Raw genomic sequence first — 12,501 nt, 5'->3', positions numbered from 1 at the left:
AGCGACTTCCGGCCGAGGTTGTCCGTTCCCTCCCCTCAGCCGCCCTTCCAGCGACTTCCGGCCGAGTTTGCCCGTTCCCTCCCCTCAGCCGCCTCTCCAGCGACTTCCGGCCGAGGTTGTCCCTCCCCTATCAGCCGCCCCTCCAGCGCCTCCTGAGCTCACGCCGAAAGTCAGTTCCGGATGGAAGTTCAGCCGCACATAAATTCATTCGCAGATTCCAATGCCGATAGTCCCTCCTTACTTCTATCCCAACCACACCCACCCCTCCCACTTCATCCCTCAATGGATGTCATGGCCCCAGAATTTGGAAAGAGAAGCAGAAAAACCGGCCGGGCATCTTGAAGCCGCAGCCGGAGGAGCTGAGAGTCGGCGCAACGATACGCAAACCAAGCTGAATGTGGGGGGGTGGGGGGGGAACCGAGGAGAGGAACAGAGTCACGGACAAAGTATGTGGAACGTTGTGAGCTGAAAATCCGCGAAGAGTTCTTGACGATTTTTCTTTTTGAATCAGTGCTCCGTTTCCTTTTTTTATTTTTTTTTTCAGGGACTATGTTGTTAGGGGGATGTGTTACAGTCCGCGAGGGGGAGGAGAAGAGGCGTCTCCATGGCAACGCGTTACTGGGACTGCAAGGCGACCAGAGGACAGCAGCCTGGGGGCTGGAGAGATAGAGTCTGTGGTTTAAAAACAGAGGGAGGGAGAGAGAGAATATATATATATATATATATAATTCAGGCTAGTAAAAGAATAATAGGAAGAAATAGATTAAACAGGAGGAAATCGGAATAAGCATGAGGTACAGGCTGGTCCGTCTGCTATAGGTGAGAGCGATTGCTTCAAAGCCCAGAACAAATGATAAGTCAAGGATATATTATATAACCTGATATCTATAATCTTAAAGAAATTTGGGGGAAAGACCAGAGATCCAAATCCAGGACAGTTGGAGGAGAAAAGCGCTGAAAATCGCCAGTACTCTTCTTCAAAACCTGTTGCAACTTCTTTGAGAACCAGTGACTTGCTGTGGGTATTACTGCACCCAAGTGTCCTTTTGAAAACCCCTACCTTTTTAGAAGACATTTATGACACCGGGAAAATTAAACAAAAGACTCGCTGGTAAAACTGGAAAGAAAGGGTTGGGAGGAAATTTAAAAATTGGATGCAAAAGGTCAGTAGTTAGCTAAGGATGGAGGACAAAATACCAGCCAGCAAACATAAGGCAAAGTCAACCACAAATCTGACTGCTGAGTCAGCGGCAAAGAAGAAAATTAAGAAAAAGAGAGATAAGGCGAAGAAGAAATCCTCTAAGATAAGAAATTCTTCAAGTACGCCATCAACTTCAGACGAGACTGTTTCGGGTAGGGCGAATTAAAAATTTATATCTGAATTATGAAAATCAAAACATGTGAATTATACTCAACACACTACAAGGTATTATACTCAACACACTACAAGGTATACACTGCCTTTCAAACAGGCAACCACAGAAAGCTCCAACAAAAACTGATTGGTCTGTCAGCACCTGTGGTGAAGGAAACAGCATTTTGGACTCATACACTTCTTTGGGAATATAGACATCTATTATTGGTATCAGAAAGGGAGCGAAGGGGGGAAAATATATATAAAAAAACAGACCACACAGAGAAGAATTGCCAGTGAAATGATCAGTTGGAAGTTATTTTGCCTGGAAAGAAGCATTAACAAAATCAAAGATATAAAGGACAGGTGAATAGCTCAGTAAAGGGAAGCCGAAAGAAAAAGTGAGACAGTTGGAGAGACAGAAAACTTGAAAATTAAACATTGGGTCACCCAGCCTGAAACTGATGTAGAACAGGTCATCAGGGAAGGTACAGCCTCCCTATACATCAGCACTCTGTTCTGATAAAGGCCTGCACTCACCCAAAATACCAACTCTTCTCCCAACCCATCAGGCACTAATAGATCCTCAATGTGCAAACACAGTGGTTTTGGTTTTGTTTCCGATTTTGCTTTTATATCTCATTAGTGACAATTTTCCCTCGACTTCCATTTATCCTTGTAATGTTATAATAGCCTAAACAGAAACTACAGAGGACGCAAGCTTTACTCTTCCACTTGTGGAAGCTCTGTATCATAGAATCATGGAATAGTACAGTGCAGGAGATCTTCCAGCTCACTGAGCCTCCGCCAGCTCTTTTGAAGAGCAATCCATGTAAACCCACTCCCTTGCCCTTTCTCTGTGACCACGTAATTTTTTTCTCCCAGTCTTTGTGCACATTGGAAGGGGTGACGCTTCCACACCACACCAGCTGAAACTGATGGGCCCCTCACTTAGTTTTGCATGACTGCCGTGTCGAGATTCTGGGGTACAGATGCCGGCGTGCACAACCAGCTATTTGAAGTCATAAGTGAGAGTTTGGGACGCTAGTTATATGGGAGATGTTTGTGAGGCCTAGTGCCCTTGATTCCCTGCCAACACCCCTTTTGACGTGGGTGTGCAGCTTGACAGAGAATCAAGGGCACTAGACCTCACAAATATCTCCCATATACCCCACCTGTTTCCATCACCTTATCAGGTGGTACATTCCAAATCCTAACCACTCGTTCTACGTAAAAGCTTTTCCTCTTGTCACCTCTGGTGCTTTTGTCAATTGTCATAAATCTGTGCCCTTTGGTTATCGCCCCTTCAGCCATAAGAAACAGTTTCTCTTTGTTTACCCTATTTAAACCAGGCTTGTCCAACCACCGGCCCGCGGGCCACAACCCAGCCCCAAAGTCTCTATATCAGGCCCGCAGACTCACTGTTCAAATTACGGGTAAGTTGAATTAAAGATCTGCAAGGATCTGTTCCACCAATCAGAGGCTGATTCTCTCCCGCATTTGCTGACGAGCCTATCAGCAGTAAATTTGGGAAAGAGTCGGTCTTTGATTGGACGCGTACTGTGAAGGTGAGTGGCTGGCTGCTCCTTTGTTTTCAGAGTGCACACTGTCTCTCAGCCTCCTGCGCAGGTACCAGCTGAAGGAGCACTGAGCCAAGATGGTGGAACGAGCGGGAAGGCCACGAGGAAAAGCAGAGTGCAAGGGGAGCAAGCAAGGGCTCGGGAGTGGAGCGGTAAGCAGGGTGGCAAGCAGGAAGCAACAAGTGTCTGGCAAGCCGGAGGAGGTTGGAAAGGTCCACGGAGTGGGTGGAAGTCCGGAAGGCCGAGGAGGGGCTGGAGGTTAGGTAGGCCCGGGAGCGGCTGAAGCTCAGGTAGGCCTGGGAGCGGTTGGAGGACAGGTAGGTTATCAACATCCTGGAGGGTTACCATTGACCAGATACTGAACTGGACTAGCCATATAAATTCTGTGGCTACAAGAGCAGGTCAGAGTCTGGGACTCCTGCAGTGAGTAACTCACTTCCTGACTCCCCAAAGCCTGTCCACCATCTACAAGGCACAAGTCAGGAGTGTGATGGAATACTCTCCACTTGCCTGGATGAGTGCAGCTCCCACAACACTCAAGAAGCTTGACACCATCCAGGACAAACCAGCCTGCTTGATTGGCACCCCATCCACCACCTTAAACATTCACTCCCTCCACCACCGATGCACAATGACAGCAGTGTGTACCATCTACAAGATGCACTGCAGAAACTCGCCAAAGCCCCTTAGACAGTATCTTCCAAACCCATGACCACTGCCATCTAGAAGGACAAAGGCAGCAGATAGATGAGAACACCACCACCTGGAAGTTCCCCCTCCAAGTCACTCACCATCATGACTTGGAAATATATTGCCATTCCTTCACTGTCGCTGGATCAAAATCCTGGAACTCCCTCCCTAACAGCACTGTGGGTGTCCCTACAGCAGATGGACTGCAGCAGTTCAAGAAGGCAGCTCACCACCACCTTCTCAAGGGCAATTAAGGATGGGCAATAAATGCTGGCCTAGTCAGCGATGCCCACATCCCGTTAATAACTAAGATAAAAAGGCCCAGAAGCAACTGGAGGCCAGGTTGCTCTGGGAGCGGGTGGAGATCAGGTAGCTCCATGAGTGGGTGGAGGTCGGCTTGGTAGTGGCTGGAGTTTGGGAATGCCTGGGAGCGGGTGGAGGTCTGATTGCTCCGGGAGCGGGTAAGGATCAGCCTGGGAACGGGTGGATGTTGGGAAGGCCAGGAGTGGCTGGAGTTCGGGAAAGCCCAGGAGCTGGTGGATGTCGGGTAGCTCCAGGAGCGGGTGGAGGTCGGGTAGTCCTTGGAGCGGGTGGAGGTCGGGATGGTCCGGGAACTGGTGGAGGTCGGGTAGCTCCGGAATAGGTGGAGGCCCAAAAAGCCCGGGAGCAGCTGGAGGTCGGCAAGGCTCGCCAGTTGAGGAGAAGGCCACCTCCTGATCGATTTCTCCTGAAGTAGTCTTCAAACTTTGTGGGGAGTGTGCCTGAGTGTGGGTGTGTGTGAGATTCTCATTGCATGTGCATGTGCTAGAGAAAAGGGGGGAGACTGTGTGTGTGTGTGTGTGTGTGAGAGAGAGAGAGAGAGAGTGGGTGACTCTGGGTGATTTTGTGTGAGAGTGAGAACCCCGAGACTTAGAGTGAGTCAGAAACACACACCATGCCTTCCTCGTCCTTCCTCCCCAAAAACCTATCCAGAAAGCAGGTCAGGAGAGGAGGAAAACCCAAACTGAAAGGCAACCTGCTTCTGAGGCCAGCATGGAATATGTGTCACCAGAGGCGAATGCAAGGTCAGTTTTTGTTAAACCCAACTCCTTAGCTAAGGTTTAGCCCCATCCCTTCCCTGGTAACCCTAAGGCTTAGTCTGTCCCTCTGTAGCTCTGCTTCTTAAGCGAAAAGGCAATAAAAAGGTTTTATTGGTGAACTCTGCTGCTTGGCACATTTTAATGTGCATTTTCATTAATTACCCTTTTTAAAAAAATTATTGCTTTGTCATTGATATTTTTGAAATTCATGTTTAATGTTGTATGAAACCTTATCTATTCGAAATTTGATCATTGGCCCCTGGAGTGAGAAAAATATTGAAATGTGGTCCCCCACCCGAAAAGGTTGGACAAGCCTGATAGCCTGACCTAAACCCTTCATGACTTTAAACACCTCTATCAAATCTTTTCTTTGCTTTCTCAACTCTAAAGAGAACAACCCCAGCTTCTAAATCTAGCCACATAACTGTAATCCCTCATCCCTGGAAACAATCAAGTAAATCCCTCCTGTACCTTCTTGAAAGCGTTCACATCTTTAGTAACCACAGAGGTGTGGTTTTTAACAGCTGCATGGTATGATTTTTCTGACTCCAGTCAACTTCATAGTAAAGCTTGAGTTACTTTTGCTGGCATTGTAGCAATAAACCTATTTGAATTCTATTTCATGTTGCAAATAGTTATGGCAAGGCAGATGGTAAATGCCGAGCTGCTCAAATCCCAGAGGGAAACTTGAAACAGCTGCCAAAATGTTTTTTTTTGCAATTTGAATAGTATGAGGAGCGGTTCTGAATCAGGAAATGATGTCCCCAACTACTTGATGATTTCATAGTAAAGTAAACATTTATTAAAAGAATAAATAAAAACAAATAAAACACAACTACACTTAAACACATGAATGGCTTCACACAGTAAACAGCACTTTAAAACAGTTCCACAAATCTTAACTACCCTCAGATCTAACCTTCCCCTTTTCTGTTCAGCAACTATCCTAATAGATTTTAGAATCTGTAGAAGTCCAGTAATTTTTACCACACAGTGCTTTTTCCTTGGGGTGTCCTCTGAGGCTGGCAGCAACTGGTTCTTTCAGTCTGGCCTTATTCACACTGTCTTCTGGGAGTTCTGACCAGCTACCCTGCTGTCTTCTGGGAGATCTCAGCATCTACCCCCTCACATAGGCTTCAGCATTCCCTTAAATGCATTCCTTCCCTTTGATCTCTCTATTATCTCAACCAGTGTCTTCACTTTCTTCCCAGAATTGATTAGACTATTCTTTACTTTAGCTCTTAGACTTGTAATAACAAACTTACCCTATCTTTACCTTATTTCCTTACAACTTCTTACAACCTGCATATATCCTCTTTGAAATAAAACAACTTAATTCAGAAACACTCCTGCTATTGCTTTAGGTAAAACTCTGAGTGAAGTTCCTCTTGGTTCATTAACATATCAAAACAACTTCTTACTGTTGACTTTAGACTCTTGCTGTTGCACTAGCTCTTAATCCAATTACAACCTGATTCCCAGTGCATAAGAAAATATGCCAAGGTTATTACAAAGAAAATATTACAATTTGTTTTCTTGACAAAATCAATGGACAACTGTAAAGCCCATTTACTACTGTGCATCCTTCTTCAAGGTGCTGGGCAAAAGAATAATTAAAACAGTTTGTTTATTTAAAGATAATTTACCTTACCGAGTACTGTAAAGCTTTCCAGAGAGAAATAGGATAACGACAGTGAATATATATAAACTTATTTGTATTTGTTTGAACAAGTTTCCCACTTACCATTTTGTATCTGAACTGGAATTTTGCTGTGAAAAGCCCCACAGAGCTCGGATTCATTCTGGATCAGTGCAAACTCCTTAACCAAATTTTAATCGCTTCTTGTTACTGAATAATGAAAGCAGCATCACCCGGATGGCAAAGTATTATTGTAATAGGAATGCAGCCAAATTCTTATGATAGGGATTATTTAATTGCAGTTTATATGGATTCCAATAGATGGCATCCTGTGACTACAAACTGTAACAGAGCAAGAATAAGAGTTCTGATGCCTGGAATGGTATTGCCTAATCCTGATGTAAATGCTATGTCGCTCCCCTTACCATGTTACTTGTTCATTTAATAAATACATACCTGGGAATAATGCCAGACATTTAAAGAATCACAGGCTGAAATGTTTTGTAAATGGCAGCTGAACCACAAACTGAATTTTAACTGTGAACTTGCTCCCAACCTTAGTCACATATTATTATCTATACAAGTTAGCTGTTCTAGTATGTTAGGAATTCCTGGCTTGCACAGTAGAATTTTATGATATCAGTCACCCCTTCAATTTTCTCATAGCAGTAAATTTGTGATTTTAGTAGAGCAAATTGGGGGCATGATCAGTTGTTGGTAAGGGAGGGGTGGAATTACCATTTTCTATACTTTATTTCAAGTAATGCAGAGTGACATTAGCAGATTCGTCAGGAAGGTTGCTTGTTTATTTTCCCATCTGGATATGGAACAGATATTTTATAATCTGGAGAGAAATCAGTTAAAGAGTTAAAATGACAGCACAATGATTTAACCTTAAAAAATGCACTGTTAAGTAGCTGAACAAAATAGTAAGATGCAGGTTCACCCAGTGAGTCCCCACGTCTATTTCCTGATCTTAGTGAGATGAGAGCCATGTACAGATTCACTGAGCAAAAGCTAACAAGTACAAAATGTTGAGCAGTTATAATACTCCATATCACAGTTATGTCTGAGTGCAGTCTCCCCCTGCCTGATGCAGAGTGAAATAAAGGGAGAGAGATATTGCAATAAAATCCTCATTCTTTTAATGATAATGAATCTGGACCCTAAAACCAGCAGGGGTTCCTTATCACAGTAACCCGAGTTGCTGGAACCTGCTTTTACTGACCTGTGCAAAAAATGACCAAACTCTTCAAACCTGCTGTCTCTTTATAATCAGTCATTGTTACCCAGCTCCTAACATTTCCTGTCTCTCTAGCTCATAAACATGGGAAAAGCAGCAAACGCCATTCACATTCTGCATCTCCAAACATTGAAAAACCAGCTGGTCAAGGGGATGCCAAACAAAGTCCCAAACCTACGAATATCAGCAATGAAGCCGCTAGAAGCCAGGGTCCAGACGGTGGCTCCTTTTACTCTGTAGATCAGCTTGCTACCTCAATAAATGCAACTCTGCGGTGGGATGGCGTACTTGAAGATCCTGTGGCAGAAGAGGAGAGGATCAAACTTTACAAGCTAAATCGGCAGCTGAGGTACCTGGCTGCCCAGAAGAGCGCACGCAAGGATATTCAATTTTGCCAACAGGAGCTTTCTGATATTCAATCTCATAAGGAGAATCCATATGTCATCAGCAGTAAAACATTGCAGCAGCTAGCTGCAAAGGATCATTCCAACTCTTATTTTGTGGGCCAAAGATCCTGAAGTCCAAATTTCATAGTTACCTGAGCCAGAATCCCAGTCCGTACCCCTCCAATCCCACAATGTTCCTTGCAGTTATAAATCTACAAATATGGAAGTGGTTTAAATTCCCCTTTCTATAAGGTTTCTTAAATGTGGTAGAAAAAAAACCCGTTTGAATCAACCAGGACACATTATGGCCATTGTGTTTCAAATCTCTTCGTTTTTGGTTTCAGAAGGTTGATTAGTGCACTTTTTGATAATTTGAGGCAATCTATTTAGGTACTGCAACATTCTGTAATCACAAGATATTTTGAGCTCAGCAAAGAAAAATATAAGGGGTTTGAATCTGATTGTGTTTCCTTTTATGGGGGGAGAATAACAGAGATCCTTACATCTGAAATGGCTATATATTCCAGTTATCATTATCAGGTAAAACCAGTTGGCATTTAAACCTACAATTGCTCACGCTAATGGCTTTTTTCCTCATGCAAATTCAAACCAAACCATACTTGTTAAAGTGCTTGAACATATTTTGTACATGTAATTTATAACCTAGGAAGCCAAAGTGTCCACTTTCTTGCTGTGAAATTTTGCTCGGTGGTGAACGCCAGTATAAAATGGCGATAATTTGATTTTAAGGCGGAATAAAGTACAGTGACTGATAAGACACCAGGCTGCTCCTGCAACTTCTCTTTAAAAGGGAGAGCAGCCCAACGGAAGCTAAGTAGTGGCTCCATGGGAGTGAAATATCATACCATCGAGGCAGCTCTGACTGCTCCCATACGGAGTAGCCATTCCAGGTCTCTCACTGGCAATACTCTGAACTGGGTCATCCTTGCTGCCCCTTCAGATGGCACGTGATCAATTTCTAATGTGAAATTATAACCAATTTTATTAATACACATTAAGACACTTTAGCTGGTGGATTTATCAGTTGTTAGTGATGTGGATTCAAAGGTGCAAAGGAAGAATTATGTTAAGTTGCACTGATGCACAGAGCATGTTCCGTGCTCCAAAAACACCATTTTGTCTTCTGGTGAGTTAAAGATGGATTGGAAAACAGAGCTTTTCTTTTTACCATGGTAGAATTGACCACAAATTATTGCATGATTTTGTTTAGGTGAATCAAATAATGTTGTGCTCTCAGTAGAAATCTTTTAACCCATTGAAGATCCTGCTTGATTGTACATCCAATTTTTTAGATTCAGCCTGTGCCTTATCTTTGTCAAACTCCCACATTCCAAATGCTTCTTATATTTCCATCATACTCAAGAATGGGCAGCAGTGTTCTGAGACTAAGAGAAAACTGACACTTTCAAATGTAAAAATGTTTCATCAAAAAAAAAAATCAGCATTGAAAAGATATTAAATGAATATATGCTAAAAGAATCAGAAAATTGCCTATCAATTTTGCTGTGTACATTTTAAACCTACAAATGATTTTAAATTCAAATTTTATTTATGTAGACATCTCTCAAATTACTTTTACAAGAGAATGCTGTCAGCCGCAGTTTTTTTTAAACCATTCTATACACCAAAGTTCTTGATTTTACATTTGCCCATGTGGTGCAGATAATCAAGCACTCAATCTGTAGTTGCAATGCTCAATTGGTATGGACTATCAAGTTGTGTGGTACACTGTACACATGGCAATGCCATTGATTCAGAAGGATGCCATGGACTACATTTTGAAACAAAGCTATGCGAACCATGCAACTAATGTAAAGGATTTTCCATTATGACTGACCCCATTTCCCTGCCCACCCAATCATCTGTTGTCATGTCCTTGGAACAAAAGAAAGCAAAGAATGTTCCTCAGAACCAGTTATCCTCACCTTCAAAGAACACGTGAATGAGCATTATTTGTCTTGGAAGGGCTTTTTAGATAGATATAGGTACTGTATGCAACCTCATATCCTATTTGACTCTCGCCTGAGCTCCCGACCCCATATCCCCTCCATAACCAAGACCACCTAATTCCACCTCTATAAGATTGCCTATCTCTCTCCTGCCTCAGCTAATCATCTACTGAAACCCTCATTTTATTACTTCTAAACTCAATTATTGCAATGCCTTTCACCCCAGCCAGTCTTCCACCCTTCATAAACTCTAGATCGAAAACCCCGTTGCTAGAACCTGTGCCAAATCCTGCCCACCCATCACCCTTTGCTGTGCTTGCTGACCTACATTGTCTGCCAGTCCAGCGACCCTTCAATATTAAAATTCTCATGTTCAAATCCCTCAATGGATTTGCCCCTCCCTTTCTCTGTAACATCCTCCAGCCCTACAACCAGCCAAGAACTCTGCATTCCTCTAACCCTGGCCTTCTGTGCAATTCCCTTTGCCACACCATTGGCCACTGTGCTTTCAGTCGTCTAGGCCCTAAGCTCCGGTAATCCTATCACCATGCCTTTCCCTCCTTTAAGACATTGTTTAAAACTTACTACTTTGACCTAATTTTTAGTCACTTGTCCTAACATTTCCTTCTATGTCTCATGCATCAATCACCTTTCAACATTTTTCCACATCAAATGTGTGATATAGGCAAATGTTAAATTGTCATTGGAGGATTGGGCAGGCCAGCAAGTAAAGGCTCAATATAAGCTCAGAGTAAGTCAGGCTGGTCAGAAACCACCTCGATTCAGATTGGACAGAGAGATCTGTAACTGTTCTTCATGCAGCTGGTGGTTATTTCATTTTGCTTGCTTCTGATCAACTCCCTTACAGTTCTTTTGCACACACACTAACAACCAGCCCTAAAAGGGACATTGGTAGAAGCCCAGAACCAGGTTACCTTACAATTGGACATGGATTGTGCATAGAGTTGACATACAGAATTGGAAAAAAGGGGGAAAGGTGGCCTATTGAACCAAGTATAACATGCTTACATTTATGTTTTAAGATATTTTCACTCAAAACTTAACTTTGATGAGAAAATATGAATTGTGTTAGTGCCATCAACCACCTATCTATTCTAATCCCGTTTTCCAACACTTGGCCCATAGCACTGTGTGCTATGGCGTTTCAAGTGCTCATCTAAATACTTAAATGTTGTGAGGGTTCCTGCCTCTACGACCCCCTCAGGTAATGTGTTCCAGATTCCAACCACGCTCTGGGTGAAAAAACACAATGAGTAAAGGGATGGATTACCTCAACTGAAAGTATTGGGAGCTCCAATGTACTACTGTAGATTACATATGCATATAGATATTTTCAACTGCAATTTAACCAATTTTAATTGTTCTTGAGTGACACTGAGGCTTTAGAAAAAGTGCCAATAGCCTCATACACAGTATAAAGCATTTAAATTGTCAAGACAGATTAAAAGTTAGGACTTTGCCCTTTACAGAAGTGCACTATTAGTGGGTAATCAGGTTGAGGTTTATAAAATGAAGGAAACAGATAGTGTTCCAATTGACATTTTGTTCCAAATAAGTAGGTTAAGGAGGCTTGGGGGTTGTATGAGGCTATATCAAGGTTAGATATCAGGTGGTGCTTTTCCCAGATAATAGTGAACTGTGGAATAGGTTAATTGGCTGAATTACTTCAAGTGAGCTGGAAGTGTTTCTGATTGAAGCAGAGATCACCTATCACCAAAAGTTAGATATTTCAGGGCCAGAGTGATCTCCTGGACTAGTTTCGATTGCCTAGTTAGGTTGGCCAGAAATTTTGCTGGTACCCCTGCTTCACCAAAAAAATGACCTGGGTTTAATCTGGCCTTTTGCCTCTCCCAGGGTGTTACGTGGTTTTAAGTGCGGTAAGGATTGTATATATTGTGATACACAAGGTATCACAATTGTGTGGAATAGATCAAATGGTCTGTAACTGTCATTGTTCATATGTTCATCAGTTTTGTGGGCCCTTTAAATCATAAAACACAGCACACATGCAGAATTCAACACCTCTAAATTTGTAGATAGTGAACATGAATGTTGTCCCAAATCTGTGTGGAGATCAATAACAAGACTCCATAGGCCAGCAAACAACCAGAGAAAGATTATCATGTCTTGTTTTAAGTGGAGTTACTGGCCAGTACCAGGACTCCAACTCAGACCACAAAACTCTTAAAAGATCCTCCCCCCTTCAAAAAGAACTTTGCAGAACCTTTGATATCTTCAATTTCCATAGAAATCTATTACAAATAATTGAAAAGGCCATCTTTCACAAGAATACAAGGATCGCACAAAAATTATTCCTTAGATTTCAAATGAAAAATTTAGCCCCTTACTGTATGCAATTTAGTTCAAACATACATCATCTAGACTTGTTTACAAAAGCAAACTACATATTGATTTCATTGCTTTATAATTGTAAGTTTATGAAATGTTCCTCAGGAATTCTTATCTTCACTGCTTTTTATTGTATACAGAATTTATTGGACTGAATGTTAAATCATTAAAGTAATTTTTTTCTAAAGCT

At 42.5% G+C, this 12,501-nt stretch overlaps 1 protein-coding gene across 2 annotated transcripts; it reads left to right on the top strand.

Moving 5' to 3' along the window:
- The first annotated feature begins 728 nt into the window (after window positions 1–728).
- Window positions 729–9,479, top strand: LOC144684372 (uncharacterized). Of its 2 annotated transcripts, none has more exons than XM_078548070.1 (2): window positions 729–1,353; window positions 7,661–9,479. In XM_078548070.1, the coding sequence occupies exons 1-2, from the start codon at window positions 1,182–1,184 to the stop codon at window positions 8,101–8,103; spliced, it is 615 nt and encodes a 204-aa protein (XP_078404196.1). In that variant the 5' UTR covers window positions 729–1,181; the 3' UTR covers window positions 8,104–9,479. The 2 variants fall into 2 exon arrangements, 1 of the variants encoding a protein (XP_078404196.1); XR_013577492.1 differs by lacking the exon at window positions 729–1,353 and adding an exon at window positions 2,801–3,086 and having other exon boundaries at window positions 7,661–7,797.
- Window positions 9,480–12,501: the final 3,022 nt, after the last annotated feature.

Source organism: Cetorhinus maximus, chromosome 9 (assembly GCF_964194155.1).
Source record: "Cetorhinus maximus chromosome 9, sCetMax3.hap1.1, whole genome shotgun sequence".
In the NCBI taxonomy this organism is placed as follows: Eukaryota; Metazoa; Chordata; class Chondrichthyes; order Lamniformes; family Cetorhinidae; genus Cetorhinus; species Cetorhinus maximus.
The sequence above is the reverse complement of the archived record's forward strand: the minus strand, read 5'-3'. Positions and strand labels throughout refer to the sequence as shown.